At 46.3% G+C, this 15,851-nt stretch overlaps 1 protein-coding gene across 1 annotated transcript; it reads right to left on the bottom strand.

Moving 5' to 3' along the window:
* Positions 1 to 4,182: 4,182 nt before the first annotated feature.
* LOC149851271 (uncharacterized) lies at positions 4,183 to 10,728 on the bottom strand. The gene is made up of 7 exons (XM_090008149.1): positions 10,415 to 10,728; positions 9,243 to 10,270; positions 8,866 to 9,116; positions 7,942 to 8,493; positions 7,521 to 7,842; positions 4,759 to 4,846; positions 4,183 to 4,192 (listed from the first exon to the last, which is right to left on the bottom strand). The coding sequence occupies exons 1-7, from the start codon at positions 10,726 to 10,728 to the stop codon at positions 4,183 to 4,185; spliced, it is 2,565 nt and encodes an 854-aa protein (XP_089864275.1).
* Positions 10,729 to 15,851: the final 5,123 nt, after the last annotated feature.

The raw sequence follows: 15,851 nt of genomic DNA, 5'->3' as shown, positions 1-15,851 counted from the left end.
GTCTCATTGTTATAGGCAAGATCAACCTATAATGGCGAGTTAATTATCCATGTTATATCCTACAATGATGTGTTAATGCTCACTGCTATAGGCCATAACAACAACACAAGAATACTATAACCTATAGGTATCCTATAGCGGCGACACATGAATGTTATAACCTATAAGTAGCCTATAACGGTGATGCAAAAATCTTGTTGTTATAGGGCATCTCGCTGTTATAGGTTACCTGGCCATTATTAGTTTTTCCAGTTTCAACAAATAATCTTATTGGTGTTGGGTCACCTTTAATTATGACGTATAAATGTCATCGTTATTGGTCAACAAATGTCATTTTTTTACCGTGACTTGACGATGATAATTCTTGCTGCTATATGCCAATAGCGGCGACCAAAATCATCCCTATTAACCCTCGTCCTTGTAGTGGTGGGCCCAACTCATCTCAAATGCATGGGCCCCACTGAGAGGCACCATAGCCATGACCCATATACGTGGGCCAACAGTGATATTTTTTAAGTTTAAAATGGCACTTATGATTTTTTTTATGTTTTTAAAATATCTCTGGAATTAATTTGTCACACTGTTATATCGACAACTTCCACTAATATTTGATTATTCAGTGGACGGATGCTCCAACTCTTCTTAGGGGTGGCAAAACCTGACATGACCCGCCAACCCGACCCGCCAACCCGCCTCTTAGGCGGGTTCGGGTTGGGCTTAAGCCAACCTGTTTAATAAATGGGTTGACCCGCCTAACCCGTTTATTAAACGGTTCGGGTTCGGGTTGGGGGTATGCCAACCCGGCTGACCCGTTTAATAAACGGGTTAGGCGAGCGGGTCGACCCGCCAACCTGACCCACGAACCTGAGAACCCGTTTACCCGACCCAACCCATTTATTAAATGGGTTGGCGGGTCGTGTCGGGTTACCCGTTTATTAAACGGGCCGGGTTCGTGTTTGCCACAACCGACCCGTTTAATAAACGGGTCGGGTTCGGGTTGAGGTATGCTGACCCGCCAACCCGTCAGGTCGACCCGCCAACCCGACACGATTGCCACCCCTAACTCTTCTAATTGTTGAGGATCGAAATAAAGAGACAAAAATAATGTAATAACAACGCGTTGATGTTCTCGTTGCAGGAAAGAAAGTCGGAATACCGATATCATGAATATGTTTGCCAAACATGTATGGCCGAGTTCATGAACTCCAATGTTTCTTTTGTATAAATTATGTGATGGGTCATCATGCGTTCTGATCAGATTACAAACGAAAATCATGACATCGGTGCGCCACTAGGAAATCAAAATTTTCTTGTCTGACATTAGCAGGTCAAGATTCCCAAACCCACCACCCACCTCCGCACAAAAAAAAAGAGACATTAGCAGGTCGACTACTTTAGTAGCATGTTAATAACATCATTTATTTTTAGATTTGCAACAGAACATTTTCCTACCAATCATTATATTTCGATCTCTAATGAAAATATCCAGTCCCTTTTTTAATCTTTTGCCATAGTTTTTTTTATGGGTCCATGCTGGTTTGTTTCAATTTCCTTTCATGAGAATGGACACAAATTTTTAAAAAATCCTCCATTGTAAATGGCTTCATAGTATAGAAGATATGAAACTAGTAACACGTGTAGGGCATGTTTGGAAGCAAGAAAAACTCTCATAGGAAAAGGAATTTTTTTTATGAAAAGTTTTAACATGCTAATTTTTCTAAATGAAAAGTTTTCACTTGTTTGGGTAGCACGAGAAAAATAAAATGAAAATTCTTAAAAAATATGAGATGGGAGGAGGGGATGGTAGAGCTTTTCTGGCATGATTTTTAGGGAGGTGGGTGGTGAGATGGATGGTGATGGCAGTGGAGCTTCTCTAGCATGGTTTTCTGCGAGGTAGGAGATGATGGGTGGTAGTGGTGGTGGTGAGATATATGGTAGAAAATCATTGTGGGGAGGGTGGTTTTTCGGGAAGTGGGTGATGGTGGGTGGTGGTAGTGCATCATGGGGAGGTTAGTTTTTCGGGAGGTGGGTGGTGGTGAGATTGATGGTAAAAAAATCATCATGGGAAAGCAGTTTTTTCTGAAGGTGGTGGTGGTGAGATGGATGGTGATGATACTGGTGGTGAGATGTATGGTGGTGGGTGGTGAGATAGGAAAGAGATCCCACAATTTTCTTGGAAACATTGCTCTATCCCCAAGAAAATTGTTTTTTATAAAAAAGTGTACATTTTAAAAAAAACTCCCTGAAAGAGAAATTTTCTTTCTTTTGAAAGGGTCAAAAAATGTGTAAGGATTTTTCATTTTGTATCAGTTTTTCTATATATTTCCCACTTTTGCCCAAAAAGCGCTAGGCATTGGGAAAAACTGAGGCTCACTTGTGTCAACATGACACTTTCCTATCATGATGATTTGATGTTTGTTTTGCTTATAATGCATGGGAAAGCAAAGGAAAGGGATGTCGGCCCAATAATTTCTCATGAAAATTACATGAAACACTCTTGGCTAAGGGTTTGCTGGTACATTTTAAGTTAAAGAAATGTCACGAATTTGATACCCAATGGCTAAGGGTTTGCTGGTACATCAATTAAGGGTTTGCTGGTACTTTATGGCCAATGAGCTCATTCACTCATTAGAGCAGTCAGGTAATGTCTTCTTCATCCTTAAGCTTGATTTTTTCAAAGCATTCGACACCATGAGTTTGGATTTTTTGGAGCAATATCTTTATGACATGGATTTACTGACCCCTTTTATTAAATGGATTATGGAACTTGTGTCAACCGCCCAATTTCAAAATCATCCAAATCATGCTCACCTTGCTGAAATTTTGTTTGGGTGTAGGATCTCCGTATTACCCTAAGATTACTTGGGACCTTCTCGTGCGGTGTAATGCCCCAGAAGTTCGACTTGAGAGAAAAGAGTTTGAAATAAAATTACCTTCAAAAATCATAGTTTACAACAAAGATTTTTAAAGATGCCAAAAGGTTTTAAATAAAAGCACAAATCGATTCTTCTGAGTACGTTAGCAAAAAGACCCAGTGCAAACACAAGCCCATTTCAAAAGCCAGAATAGTGAGCAAAAGATAGAAAAAAGTTTATTCAAATAAAAAAGGTTTAGTTTATAGAAAGCAGGGGGGTATCCACCCACAACAAAAGTACAAAACCAAATAGCCAGCGTATCGACGAGAGAGGCGAAGCTTTGACCATGTAGCATCTGCACCGCCGCTAGTAAAAAGAGCTACCTGTCACCTACACCCATAAAAATGGGGTCAGTCCTGAAAACTGGTAGGTACGCAAAAGGAATAAGACGAACTAATCTAAAGCATGCTTAAATATAAGCAAATAGAAACTAATAAAACCTATGTAGGTGAACAAGGTTTACCAAGATATCATGAGCTCAAACAAGCTAGTATTACAGTGATAACAAACTAACCGTAAGCAATCACAACCAGACTTATCATGCATACCTTCTAACTATTTCAATTAACAAACTAATAGCAAGGTAAAAGCATGCAGTACGAGGAAAAACCGAACAACAGCTGTGAGCATGCCATACTGTGATCTGATTATTATCAGAACATTGTGGGTACGCATAATGTATAAAACGTAGAAACAATCAAGATCCGTTCGGGGGTTCATTATGCTATGTATTTTATTATACCCCGAAGGACTGACTGAGTCCGCTCCTAAGGGAACGACCAGTGGTCGAGAGAGTAAGTCCCCAAAGGCTAAAGAGAGCCCAAGCATGGATCCAACTTCTGCTGAAGTGTCGGGCGACTACCACCTAGGATACTTATGGTAACGCTATTTCCCCTACCTCCGATGACTGGGGAAGTTGAATCTTTGCCCGAAATAGCCATGAATGGCCTGTCCATAGGAGGTTTTGTACCATCCATCCTCTCACTTGATGAACCAGCCCGAACAAGCACGATGAAGGGTTATTCATCATCATCGCCTTGCTCTATATGCCCTGGTCTATTCGACCCACTCGAGCATCTTGCCTGTGAAGGCGGATGATAAACATTTAGTGAGATATCCAAATTATGATATTTTGCAGAACATGAGGCCTATTCACTTCGTGTTACACATCATAGCATCGCATAGTACTGTCAAGAAATGCGGCTAGGTTTATAGCCACAAGCCACCAGAAAACACAAAAAACGAGCTCAAATGCTGACAGCAAGTTCTAGAGGTACCTACAAGGTAGAACAATAACATAATCATAATCTACATAGCGCAGGCAAGAAGTGAGTCAACATAAGTAAGCAGGGCAACAAAAAGTAAGGTGCTAAAACATAAATAGCCATGGCGCATAAAGCGCGGGGCAACAAAAAGTCAAGTGCTGAAACGTAAATAGCCAAGGCGCATAAAGTGCGGGTTAACAGAAAGTAAAGTGTTGCAAAGTAAACTGGACAAGGATCGTGAAACCACGTCCTTGAGTTTAAAAGATAAAATGTAAAGCCTAGGCACATATAGCACGGCGGCAACAGAAAGTAAAGTGCTGGAAAGTAAATAGGACAAGGATCGCGAAACCGCGTCCTTGAGTTAAAGAACAGAAAAGAAAGTCTGAGCACATATAGCACGGCGGCAGCAGAAAGTAAAGTGCTGAAAAGTAAATAGAACAAGGATCGCGAAACCGCATCCTTGAGTTAAAGAACGTACATATAACTTATATGTATACGTATATATATACATTGTTTAATTATCTTTTCTTTAGTTTAGTTTAGTTCATTCAAAGTCCTTTCGCGCAACTTTCCCCTACCTTGGGCAGTTGCGAGTTCCTGCACGCCTGCGGGCGTAACTGCAAAGAGTCTCGGACCACGAGACATGAGTACGCTCCGTCGTGCAACCTGCAAACGCAAAGAGGTTAGCATAAGACAAAGGTGGAACATGCGCCTAACCGCCAAGGAAAAACGGGCAAACAGGGCCCCTGACGAACAACCCAGGCGGCAACCAACGGCGACAGGGGGCAGAGCCCCCTGCCGGCAAACAGGGGCGACACGGGGGGCGGAGCCCCCTGCCGGCAAACAGGACGGCAACAGGGGGGCCAGGCCCCCTACCGATAAACACAACGGCAACAGGGGGCGGAGCCCCCTTCCGGCAAACAGAACACCGACAGGGGCGAAGCCCCATGCCGACAACCAAAAATGAAAGGGGGCGAAGCCCCCTACTGAAAGACCGACGACGACAGGGGGGCAAACCCCCTACCGACGAACCGTCGGCGACAGGGGGGCAAACCCCCTAACGACACTCCGTCGGCGACAGGGGGGCAAACCCCCTAACGACACTCCGTCGGTGACAGGGGGCCAAACCCCCTGCCGACAAAACGACGACAATAGGGGGCCAGGTCCCCTGCCGACACCCTGTCGATGACATGGGGCCAAGCCCCCTGCCGACGAATCGCCGGCGACAGGGGGCTAAACCCCCTGCCCACACTCCGTCGGTGACAGAGGGCCAAGCCCCCTGCCGACACACCGACGACGACAAGGGGCCAGGCCCCCTGCCAACGAACCGCCGACGATAGGGGGCTAAACCCCCTATCGACACTTCGTCGGCGACAGGGGGCCAGGCCCCCTGCCGACGAACCACCGGCAATAGGGGGCTAAACCCCCTGCCGACACTCCGTTGGTGATAGGCGGCCAAGCCCCCTGCCAACACACCGATGGCGACAGGGGGCCAGGCCCCCTGTCGACGAACCACCAGCGACAGGGGGCTAAACCCCCTGTCGACACTCCGTGCTCCGGGAGGACAGGGGAGGGCACCTACCTGCGGTAACCGACGGCGGGTCGCCGGAGAAGGAGGTGGAGACGCCGCAGCTCCGATGCAAGCATAGAGGAGGGGAGTCGACTGCTACCAAGGTGGCTGCCGGATGGCCGATCGTACGGTTGTCGGTCGACGGGTAGAAGCATCGGCGTCGGAGAAGGGCAGAGAGAGAGAGAGAGAGAGAGAGAATCGAGCGAGGGCAAATGCCCTCGCCCGAGACACCCGAACCCTTTAAAAAAGGGGGGTGTACCGACTTCTCGAAAATTCGACAAGTTGGGTCCGGGCTGGGCTCGAATCCGAGTATGGCTCGGATCTGGTATCGTCGGTCGACCGAGACACGTGTCTGACACGTGTCAGACTCGGATTTTTTTTTTCTTCGGACATTACATCCTTCCCTCCTTAAAAGAATTTTGTCTGCAAAATTTTATTGCGATTAGACTCAAACATACAATTATGGGTATTTATCCCTTACATCAGCCTCTGGCTTCCAAGTACACTCATCGATGCCATGGTGTCGCCATCGAACCTTAACAAAAGTTATTGTTTTGGATCTTGTTACTCGCTCGCAATGATCAACAATCTCTATTGACTTTTCCTCAAAGGTTAGGTTATCGCGAATATCCACGTCGTCAAAGAAAATAACATGGGATGGATCGTGGACGTACTTCCGCAACATAGACACATGAAAAACGTTGTGAATATGAGCGTATTGCGGGGGTAACGCCACACGATAGGCTGTCTCACCTATTCGGTCTAAAATCTCGAAAGGTCCAACATATCTGGGACTCAATTTTCCCTTCTTTCCAAAACAAAAGACACCCTTTGTCGGAGATATCTTAACAAACACCATATCTCCAACTACGAAGAAAAGCTCGCGACGACGGTGGTCGGCATAACTCTTTTGTCGACTCTGAGTTGTACGAAGACGCTCTCGAATATGTTGCACTTGCTGGGTATAGTGTTGGAGTACGATGGGTGACACAAGCCTTCGCTCACCTACCTCCTCCCAATAAATCGGTGCTCGACACGACCTCTCATACAAAGCTTCGTAAGGATCCATGTCGATACTTGCATGGTAGCTATTATTGTAGGCAAATTCGGCCAAACACACGTGAGAATCCCACTTTCCATGCCAATCAATCATACAAGCTCGCAGCATATCTTCGAGGGTCTGAATAGTGTGTTCCGACTGCTCATCAGTCTGGGGGTGAAAAGTTGTACTAAACTTTAGTTTAGTGCCCAAAGCTTGCTGAAGTTGCCCCCAAAATCTCGAGGTGAACCTCGGATCACGGTCGAATATGATAGAAATTGGCACCCCGTGCAGCCGTACGATCTCCCAAATATACATATCCGCAAGGCTGTCGAGCGACTGGCCGAGACGGAAAGGCAAAAAGTGCACTGATTTAGTGAGTCGATCAACTATCACCCATATCGCGTGGTGCTTTCTCTTCGTTCGAGGCTACCCGACAATGAAGTCCATAGCGATATCCTCCCACTTCCATAGCGGGATCTCCATTTGCTACATGACTCCACCCGGTCGCTGGTGTTCAATCTTAACCTGTTGGCAAGTCAAACATCTAGACACGAACTCTGCTACCTCACGCTTCATGCCGCTCCACCAAAAATTTCTCTGCAGATCCTTAAACATTTTTGTGCCCCCGGGATGGATGGTATACTTTGATCCATGCACTTCGGTCAAAATTTTCTTCTTCAGGACAGGGTCACTAGGGACCCAAAGGCAATCTTTGAACCAAACACTACCGTCCTCCTTTAGACGGAATGAAGAACCGTCCTGAGCCACACTTGTCTTAATCCCTTCGTAGCGTGGATCAATCCTCTGCCCAGCAATAATCCGGGCAGACAAATCCGGAAGGACTACGAGGTTTGATAAACGCAATGAGCCCGTTGAAGAAAAGAAAGGTTTCCATGAGATAAAATCCTCGATCATTTTCCATTCAGCAGCTAACGTGCTGACCAAAACCCCAGAGGATTTGCGACTGAGGGCGTCTGCTACAACATTCGCCTTTCCTGAATGGTAGGAAAGCGAGAAATCGTAATCCTTAAGAAACTCGAGCCATCGTTGCTGACACATATTTAGATCCTTTTGAGAAAAAAGGTATTTGAGACTCTGGTGGTCAGTGAAAGCCTCGAACTGCACACCATACAAGTAATGTCGTCATACCTTTAATGCAAAGACTACAGCGGCTAACTCAAGATCATGCGTAGGATAATTCTTCTCGTGCGGTTTGAGCTGGCGAGAAGCATACGCTATCACACGATCGTTCTGCATAAGGACCCCACCCAGGCCCGTGCCCGAGGCATCGGTGTAAATCACGAATCCTTCCTGACCCGAAGGCAAGGCCAGGATAGGAGCAGAGGTAAGTCGCTCTTTCAAGGACCGACAGCTTGCCTCGCAACTATCGTCCCATACAAACTTAGTCTCTTTCTTCAGCAGCTTGGTCATAGGTTGAGCACTCTTGGAGAAATCCTGGATAAACCGACGGTAGTATCCAGCTAACCCCAGAAAGCTTCGAATGTCACACACATTTCTTGGTTGTTGCCAATTCAGCACAACATCAACCTTCGCAGAATCCACAGACACCCCTTCTTTTGAAATGACGTGCCCTAGAAACATCACTTCCTCGAGCCAAAACTCGCATTTAAAGAACTTATTAAACAAGCGCTCTCTTCGCAAAGTCTCCAAGACAATGCTTAAATGTTCCTGATGTTGCTCCTAACTTTCCAAGTAGACCAAGATGTCGTCAATAAATACGATTATAAAAGTATCTAAGAAAGGCCTGAACACTCGATTCATAAGGTCCATAAAAGCCGTTGGGGCATTTGTGAGTCCAAAAGGCATAACAGTGAACTCAAAATGCATGTATCGAGTACGAAAGGTTGTTTTTGAAACATTGTCTTCCTTGATCCAAAGTTGATGATATCCGGATCTAAGATCGATCTTGGAGAAAACCCTAGCTTTCTGCAGTTGATCAAACAGATCCTTAATACGCGGTAACAGATATTTATTCTTGATCGTGACCTGGTTGAGCATCCGATAGTCGATGCACAACCTCAATGATCCGTCCTTCTTTTTCATGAATAAAACAGGAGCTCCCCAGAGTGACACACTAGGGCGAATAAACCCCTGAATCATAAGCTCCTGAAGCTGCTTCTTGAGTTCTTCAAGCTCCGCAGGCGCCATACGATATGGGGCCTTCGAGATGGGTGCAATACCAGGCAGCAAGTCAATACAAAATTCCACCTCTCGAGGTGGAGGAAGACCAAGCAACTCCTGAGGGAAAACGTCTGGGTAGTCACGTACTACATCCAACTCGGCAAGGAAAACTGGTGCCTCAACTGATTGATTAAGATTCAGTAGAAAAGCAGAACATCCCTTCCGTAAGAAGCTCTACGCCTTCAATGTTGAAATTATCTTGGTCTCCCGCACCGACCGCGGAATCCGAAATTCCACCTTCGAAGAACCTGGAGGAGACAGAACAATCCTACCCTCGCGGCATAAGACCTTGGCATGGTATTTGTGCAACCAATTCATGCCCAGGACAACGTCGAATTCGGACATCTCGAGCAAAATGGCACAAGCCGGCATGTGCCGCTCAACCACGACTACGTCTAATTCTGGCAAGTAGGTGATGCAAACTGTATTCTTCCCAATCGGATTATAAACATCTAAGGTAGAGTCTAACCGAGATACAGGCAATTTCAATTGTGCAGCAAAACTTGCAGAAATAAACATGTGAATGGCACCACAATCGAAAAGAACAAAAGTTGCACGATCTGCAACTAAAATCGTACCTTGCACGAGATCTTCTTTAGTCAACTGTTCGGCAGTAGTTGTGTAGACTCGTGCAAGAGTTCTTTTTACGCCGCTGGTCTGCGGTTGCTCCAGTTGGGTTGGCTGCGGTGCCTGCAGCTGCAGGGAAGGCTGAGACGCACCACTGGCCTGCCTAAATTCGTCTATCGCCTTCTTGCGGCAATCGCGGATGTAGTGGCCCATCTTGCCACAATATAAACAACCACCTGTCTCGTGGGGACAAGGCTGACCCATATGCAATCTCCCACACTTACCACAAGCTCCACTAGGAGGTCGTCGCGGCGGACGATACTGGTTTTGCTGGCTTTTCGCTGGGGGACTCGACAGTTTCGCTCCTTCAATCTTCACAGGCAGAACTGATTGCTTATCTTCCTCGATTTTGACCGGCAACAACGGTTCCTTGGCCTGACCGCGAGGCTGCACCCTCCTTTGATCGCCACCTGTCGTAGCTGGCTTCCGGGTCTGGATACTCTTGAAACGCTCCCAGTCATCATTGAGAAAAGTAGTTGTTTCGACAACCGCTGCTAAGGTTTCAGGCATGCTAGTAAGAACTCGGTGTTTGAGTCCTTCCTTCAGGCCCCTAACAAATTTTCTCGCTCGCTCACGCTCATCTTCGAAGAGGTTGGGGCAATGCCGCTCCAACTGCTGAAACTTTGTCACGTATTCATTCAAAGTCAAGCTGCCCTAACACAGCTCCAAAAACTCGATCTTCTTTTTCTCCCTTGCATGAGAGGGAAAATAATTGTCAAGAAATGCCTTTTTAAAAGTCTCCCAAGGTATCATGCCCATCCTCGAAAATCGTATTTTTCGCGTGGTATCCCACCAAATATGTGCCTCGTCCTTCAAACGAAAGGACCCAAATAAGGTCTTTTTCTTCTCGAAAACTGTGAGGACGTCAAAGACTCGATCGATTTCACTAATCCAATATTCTGTCGCATCTGGGTCTACTCCACTGGAGAAAACCAAAGGATCCAATTTTAGAAATTTCTCGAAAGAGACACCCTGCTCAGAAGCCTGACTTCTCTGTGTAGTACCCTGACTTCGAATTGCTTCGGCCAACGCGTTGAGAGAATTCATAATGAATTCCCTGCGTTCCATCCCATCTTTCGTCAAATCCTCGTCTGGTCGTCGTGCCATCCTTAAACATAAACATAAGGTACGTCAGAATGCACCAAGACGAATAAGAAACAAAGGGTACTTTATAAATTTTTAAATCACTACATATACAAAATCCCGGCGATGCTGGTATACAAGCCAAAAAAATAAACTTATCCGTATGAGAGTTCGCAACCTCTCTTACAAAAATTGAACAAAAATTTACAAACACCCCCCTTCTAGGGACGATCGAACTGTCGAAGATATTCTCTCTTATTCCCCGTACGCCTAAACCTGCATCGAGGGACAAAAGGGAGTGGCTCATCGAGGGGAATCCCCACATCGTACATCGGAGTCGAAGGTGTGTAGTCCAGTGAGACTGAACCGCTCGTGGACGAATCTGAAATGTTGATTGGAAAATCAACGCTAGGAATTGGGAGCACCAGGCCCTCCGAGATCACTGGGGGAAAAGGTTGTTCAAGGATCGTCAAAGGTAGATCTGGCACATCGAGGTCAAGGATGGCGGCTTCAGCAGAATCCTGGGCTGCAATTGCCCTATCGTGCTCCTCTTTAAGAAGACAAAAGTCTAGGGCGTGTCCGGACTCGCCACAAAATACACACTCAATCAGTACAAAGATGAGACCACTACTATCTGAGACTTCTGGCGTAGCCTGCCGATTTGCCTGGATTTGCGAGGGTAAAAATCCTCCAACTTGAGCATATACTGAAGACCATGTCGCTGCCAAGGGTATCTGAAATTCTACTAGTAGCGGGCTACCCGTCTCATCCGTAAAGGTTGGTGGGGGTGGGCGATTAGCCCAACACTCTTCCCAGGACATCCTACATCCTCCTCTTTCTAAAAAGAGGCCCCTACTTCTTAATGAACGAGCATGCATTCTATGACCACCCCTGTCGTGATAGCCACTCGGACCAGCTGACAGATCCATCACACACAAGTAATGATCAAAGTAAAAGCAATGCATTAATTTTATCAAAGCAAGAAAAATCAAGTGTCTACTTACAGTACGGTGGGATGCTCGATAATCAAGGCTCAACCGTTCTCGTCCTGACTCTGATACCAAAGGTTGTAACGCCCCAGAAGTTCGACTTGAAAGAAAAGGGTTTGAAATAAAATTACCTTCAAAAATTAGAGTTTACAGCAAAGATTTTTAAAGATGCCAAAAGGTTTTAAATAAAAGCACAAATCGATTCTTCTGAGTACGTTAGCAAAAAGACCCAGTGCAAACACAAGCCCATTTCAAAAGCCAGAATAGTGAGCAAAAGATAGAAAAAAGTTTATTCAAACAAAAAAGGTTTAGTTTATACAAAGTAGGGGGGTATCCACCCACAACAAAAGTACAAAACCAAATAGCCAGCGTGTCGACGAGAGAGGCGAAGCTTTGACCACGTAGCATCTGCACCGCCGCTAGTAAAAAGAGCTACCTGTCACCTACACCCATAAAAATGGGGTCAGTCCTGAAAACTGGTAGGTACGCAAAAGGAATAAGACGAACTAATCTAAAGCATGCTTAAATATAAGCAAATAGAAACTAATAAAACCTATGTAGGTGAACAAGGTTTACCAAGATATCATGAGCTCAAACAAGCTAGTATTACAGTGATAACAAACTAATCGTAAGCAATCACAACCAGACTTATCATGCATACCTTCTAACTATTTCAATTAACAAACTAATAGCAAGGTAAAAGCATGCAGTACGAGGAAAGAACGAACAACAGCTGTGAGCATGCCATACTGTGATCTGATTATTATCTGAACATTGTGGGTACGCACAATGTATAAAACGTAGAAACGGCCGATATCCGTTAGAGGGTTCATTATGCTATGTATTTTATTATACCCCAAAGGACTGACTGAGTTCGCTCCTAAGGGAACGATCAGTGGTCGAGAGAGTAAGTCCCCAAAGGCTAAAGAGGGCCCAAGGATGCATCCAACTTCTGCATAAGTGTCGGACGACTACCACCTAGGATACTTATGGTAACGCCATTTCCCCTACCTCCGATGACTGGGGAAGCCGGATCTTTGCTCGAAATAGCCATGAATGGCCTGTCCATCGGAGGTTTTGTACCATCTATCCTCTCGCTTGATGAACCAGCCCGAACAAGCCTGATGAAGGGTTATTCATCATCATCGCCTTGTTCTATATGCCCTGGTTTATTCGACTCACTCGAGCATCTTGCGTGTGAAGGCGCATGATAAACATTTAGTGAGATATCCAAATTATGATATTTTGCATAACATGAGGCCTATTTACTTCGTGCTATGCATCATAGCATTGCATAGTACTGCCAAGAAATGCAGCTAGGTTTATAGCCACAAGCCACCAGAAAACACAAAAAACGAGCTCAAATGCTGACAACAAGTTCTAGAGGTACCTGCAAGGTAGAACAATAACATAATCGTAATCTACATAGCGCAGGCAAGAAGTGAGTCAACATAAGTAAGCAGGGCAACAAGAAGTAAGGTGCTAAAACATAAATAGCCATGGCGCATAAAGCGCAGGGCAACAAAAAGTCAAGTGCTGAAACGTAAATAGCCAAGGCGCATAAAGCGCGGGGCAACAAGAAGTAAAGTGTTGTAAAGTAAACAAAACAAGGATCGCGAAACCACGTCCTTGAGTTTAAAAGATAAAAAGTAAAGCCTAGGCACATATAGCGTGGTGGCAACAGAAAGTAAAGTGCTAGAAAATAAATAGGACAAGGATCGCAAAACCACGTCTTTGAGTTAAAGAACAGAAAAGAAAGCCTGGGCACATATAGCACGGTGGCAGCAGAAAGTAAAGTGCTGAAAAGTAAACAGGACAAGGATCGCGAAACCACGTCCTTGAGTTAAAGAACGTACATATAGCTTATATATATATATATATATATATATATATATATATATATATATATATATATATATATATATATATATATATATATATATATATATATGCATTGTTTAATTATCTTTTCTTTAGTTTAGTTCATTCAAAGTCTTTTCGCGCAACTTTCCCCTACCTTGGGCAGTTGCGAGTTCCTGCACGCCTGTGGGCGTAAGTGCAAAGAGTCTCAGACCACGAGACACGAGTACGCTCCGTCGTGCAACCTGCAAACGCAAAGAGGTTAGCATAAGACAAAGGTGGAACAGGGGCCTAACCGCCAAGGAAAAACGGGCAAACAGGGCCTTTGACAAACAACCCAGGCGACAAACGACAACCAACGACGACAGGGGACAGACCCCCCTGCCGGCAAACAGGGGCTACAAGTGGGGGGCAGAGCCCCTTGTCGACAAACAGAACGACGACAGCGGGCCCCACCCTCTGCCGGCAAACACAACGGCAACAGGGGGCGGAGCCCTTTGCTGGCAAACAGAACACCGACAGGGGCGAAGCCCCCTGCCGGAAGACCGACGGTGCAGAGGGCCAAACCCCCTGCCAACACACCGACAACGGTAGGGGGCCAAACCCTCTGCCGACGAACCGACGATGGCAGGGCCTAAACCCCCTGCCGACGAACCGACGGCGATAGGGGGCCAGGCCCCCTGCCGATGAATCGACAGCGACTGAGGGCTAAACCCCCTGCCAACACCCCGTCAGTGACAGGGGGCCAAGCCCCCTGCCGACACACCGACGGCGATAGGGGGCCAGGTCCTCTGCCGACGAACTGTCGGCGACAAGGGGCTAAACCCCCTACTGACACTCCGTCGGCGACAGGGGGGCAGGCCCCCTGCCGGCGACAGGGGGCTAAACCCCCTGCCGACACTCTGTCGATGACAGAGGGCCAAGCTCCCTGTCGACACACCGACGGCAACAGGGGGCCAGGCCCCCTGTCGATGAACCGCCGACGACAGGGGGCTAAACCCCCTGTCGACACTCCGTGCTCCGGGAGGAGAGTTGAGGGCACCTACGTGCGGTAACCAACTGCGGGTCGCCGGAGAAGGAGGTGGAGACGGCGTGGCTCCGATGCAAGCACGAAGGAGGGAGTCGACTGCTACCAAGGTGGCTGCCGGATGGCCGATCGTACGGTCGCTGGTTGGCGAGTAGAAGCGCCGGCGTCAGAGAAGGGCAGAGAGAGAAGAGAGAGAATCGAGCGAGGGCAAATGCCCTCGCCTGAGACACTCGAACCCTTTAAAAAGGGGGGGTGTACCGACTTCTCGAAAATTCGAGAAGCCGGATCTGGGCTGGGCTCAGATCCGGGTATGGCTCGGATCCGGTATCGTCGGTCGACCGAGACACGTGCCTGGCGCGTGTCTGACACGTGTTGGACTCAAATTTTTTTTTCTTTCTTCGGACATTACATGAGGTGTGGGTGCCATTGGAAGGAAAGATTCTGTCTCGTATCTAAACTTGGCATGGTTTATATCTCTCTAATTCGGCGAAGGTTATTCTTACTAGGCATGTTGTAAGTAGTCTTACACTTCAACACCCTTCTTTGTTTCATTTGCCCAAAAAAATTGATTCAAGACTCAACATGATTTTACACCTGCCTGGGTCGCCCGAGTGGTAACCCCTTCGTCCCAGGTTTGGCTCCCAACAGTTGTGCAAGTGTCTTTCACTTGTGGGCTTCATAAGGGCTTAAGTGTCGATGACCCCACTCGGAGATTACTTGCTTTAGAGAGAACTTCATCGTAAAAAATAAAAAGACAACATGATTTTCTTGAACTTTTTTTTGGGAGGGAAAGGGTCCTGCCAAAGGACTTGTGAATTGGAATTGTGTCTCACGCCCCCCTACACCGTGGTGGGTTGGCTATCAAGAAGCTATCACTTTTTAATATTGTGGTCCTATGTAAATGGTGGTGGAGGATTGCTTTGGGTTCTTTCCCTTGGGATGACTTGTTGAAGCGCAAGTATAGATTGGTGGGACATTCTCGTCTATGGTGCTCTTGTTAGGCCTAAACTTTTTGCGCAGTTTTTGCCTTGTACTAAGCCTACCGAAAGTCCTGCATAGCTCACATGGGCCTTTCGGCCTTGTAATATTTGTACAGGTTTATATACCTATAATTTGCATTTTTCTTAATGAGATTGTGGTGCACGACACTATTGTATATACCTGCGTTCAATGAATTGATTGTTATTAAACATTTCTCTCTCCCCCTCTATTCTTTTTTTCTCTCTATATTCTCTCTCTGCTCTGTATGATTGTTGTCTCCTTGTAATTGT

This window comes from Nuphar pumila, chromosome 1 (assembly GCF_984573655.1).
Source record: "Nuphar pumila chromosome 1, dmNupPumi1.hap1.1, whole genome shotgun sequence".
Taxonomy (NCBI): Eukaryota; Viridiplantae; Streptophyta; class Magnoliopsida; order Nymphaeales; family Nymphaeaceae; genus Nuphar; species Nuphar pumila.
This window is presented reverse-complemented; position numbering and strand designations above follow the sequence as displayed.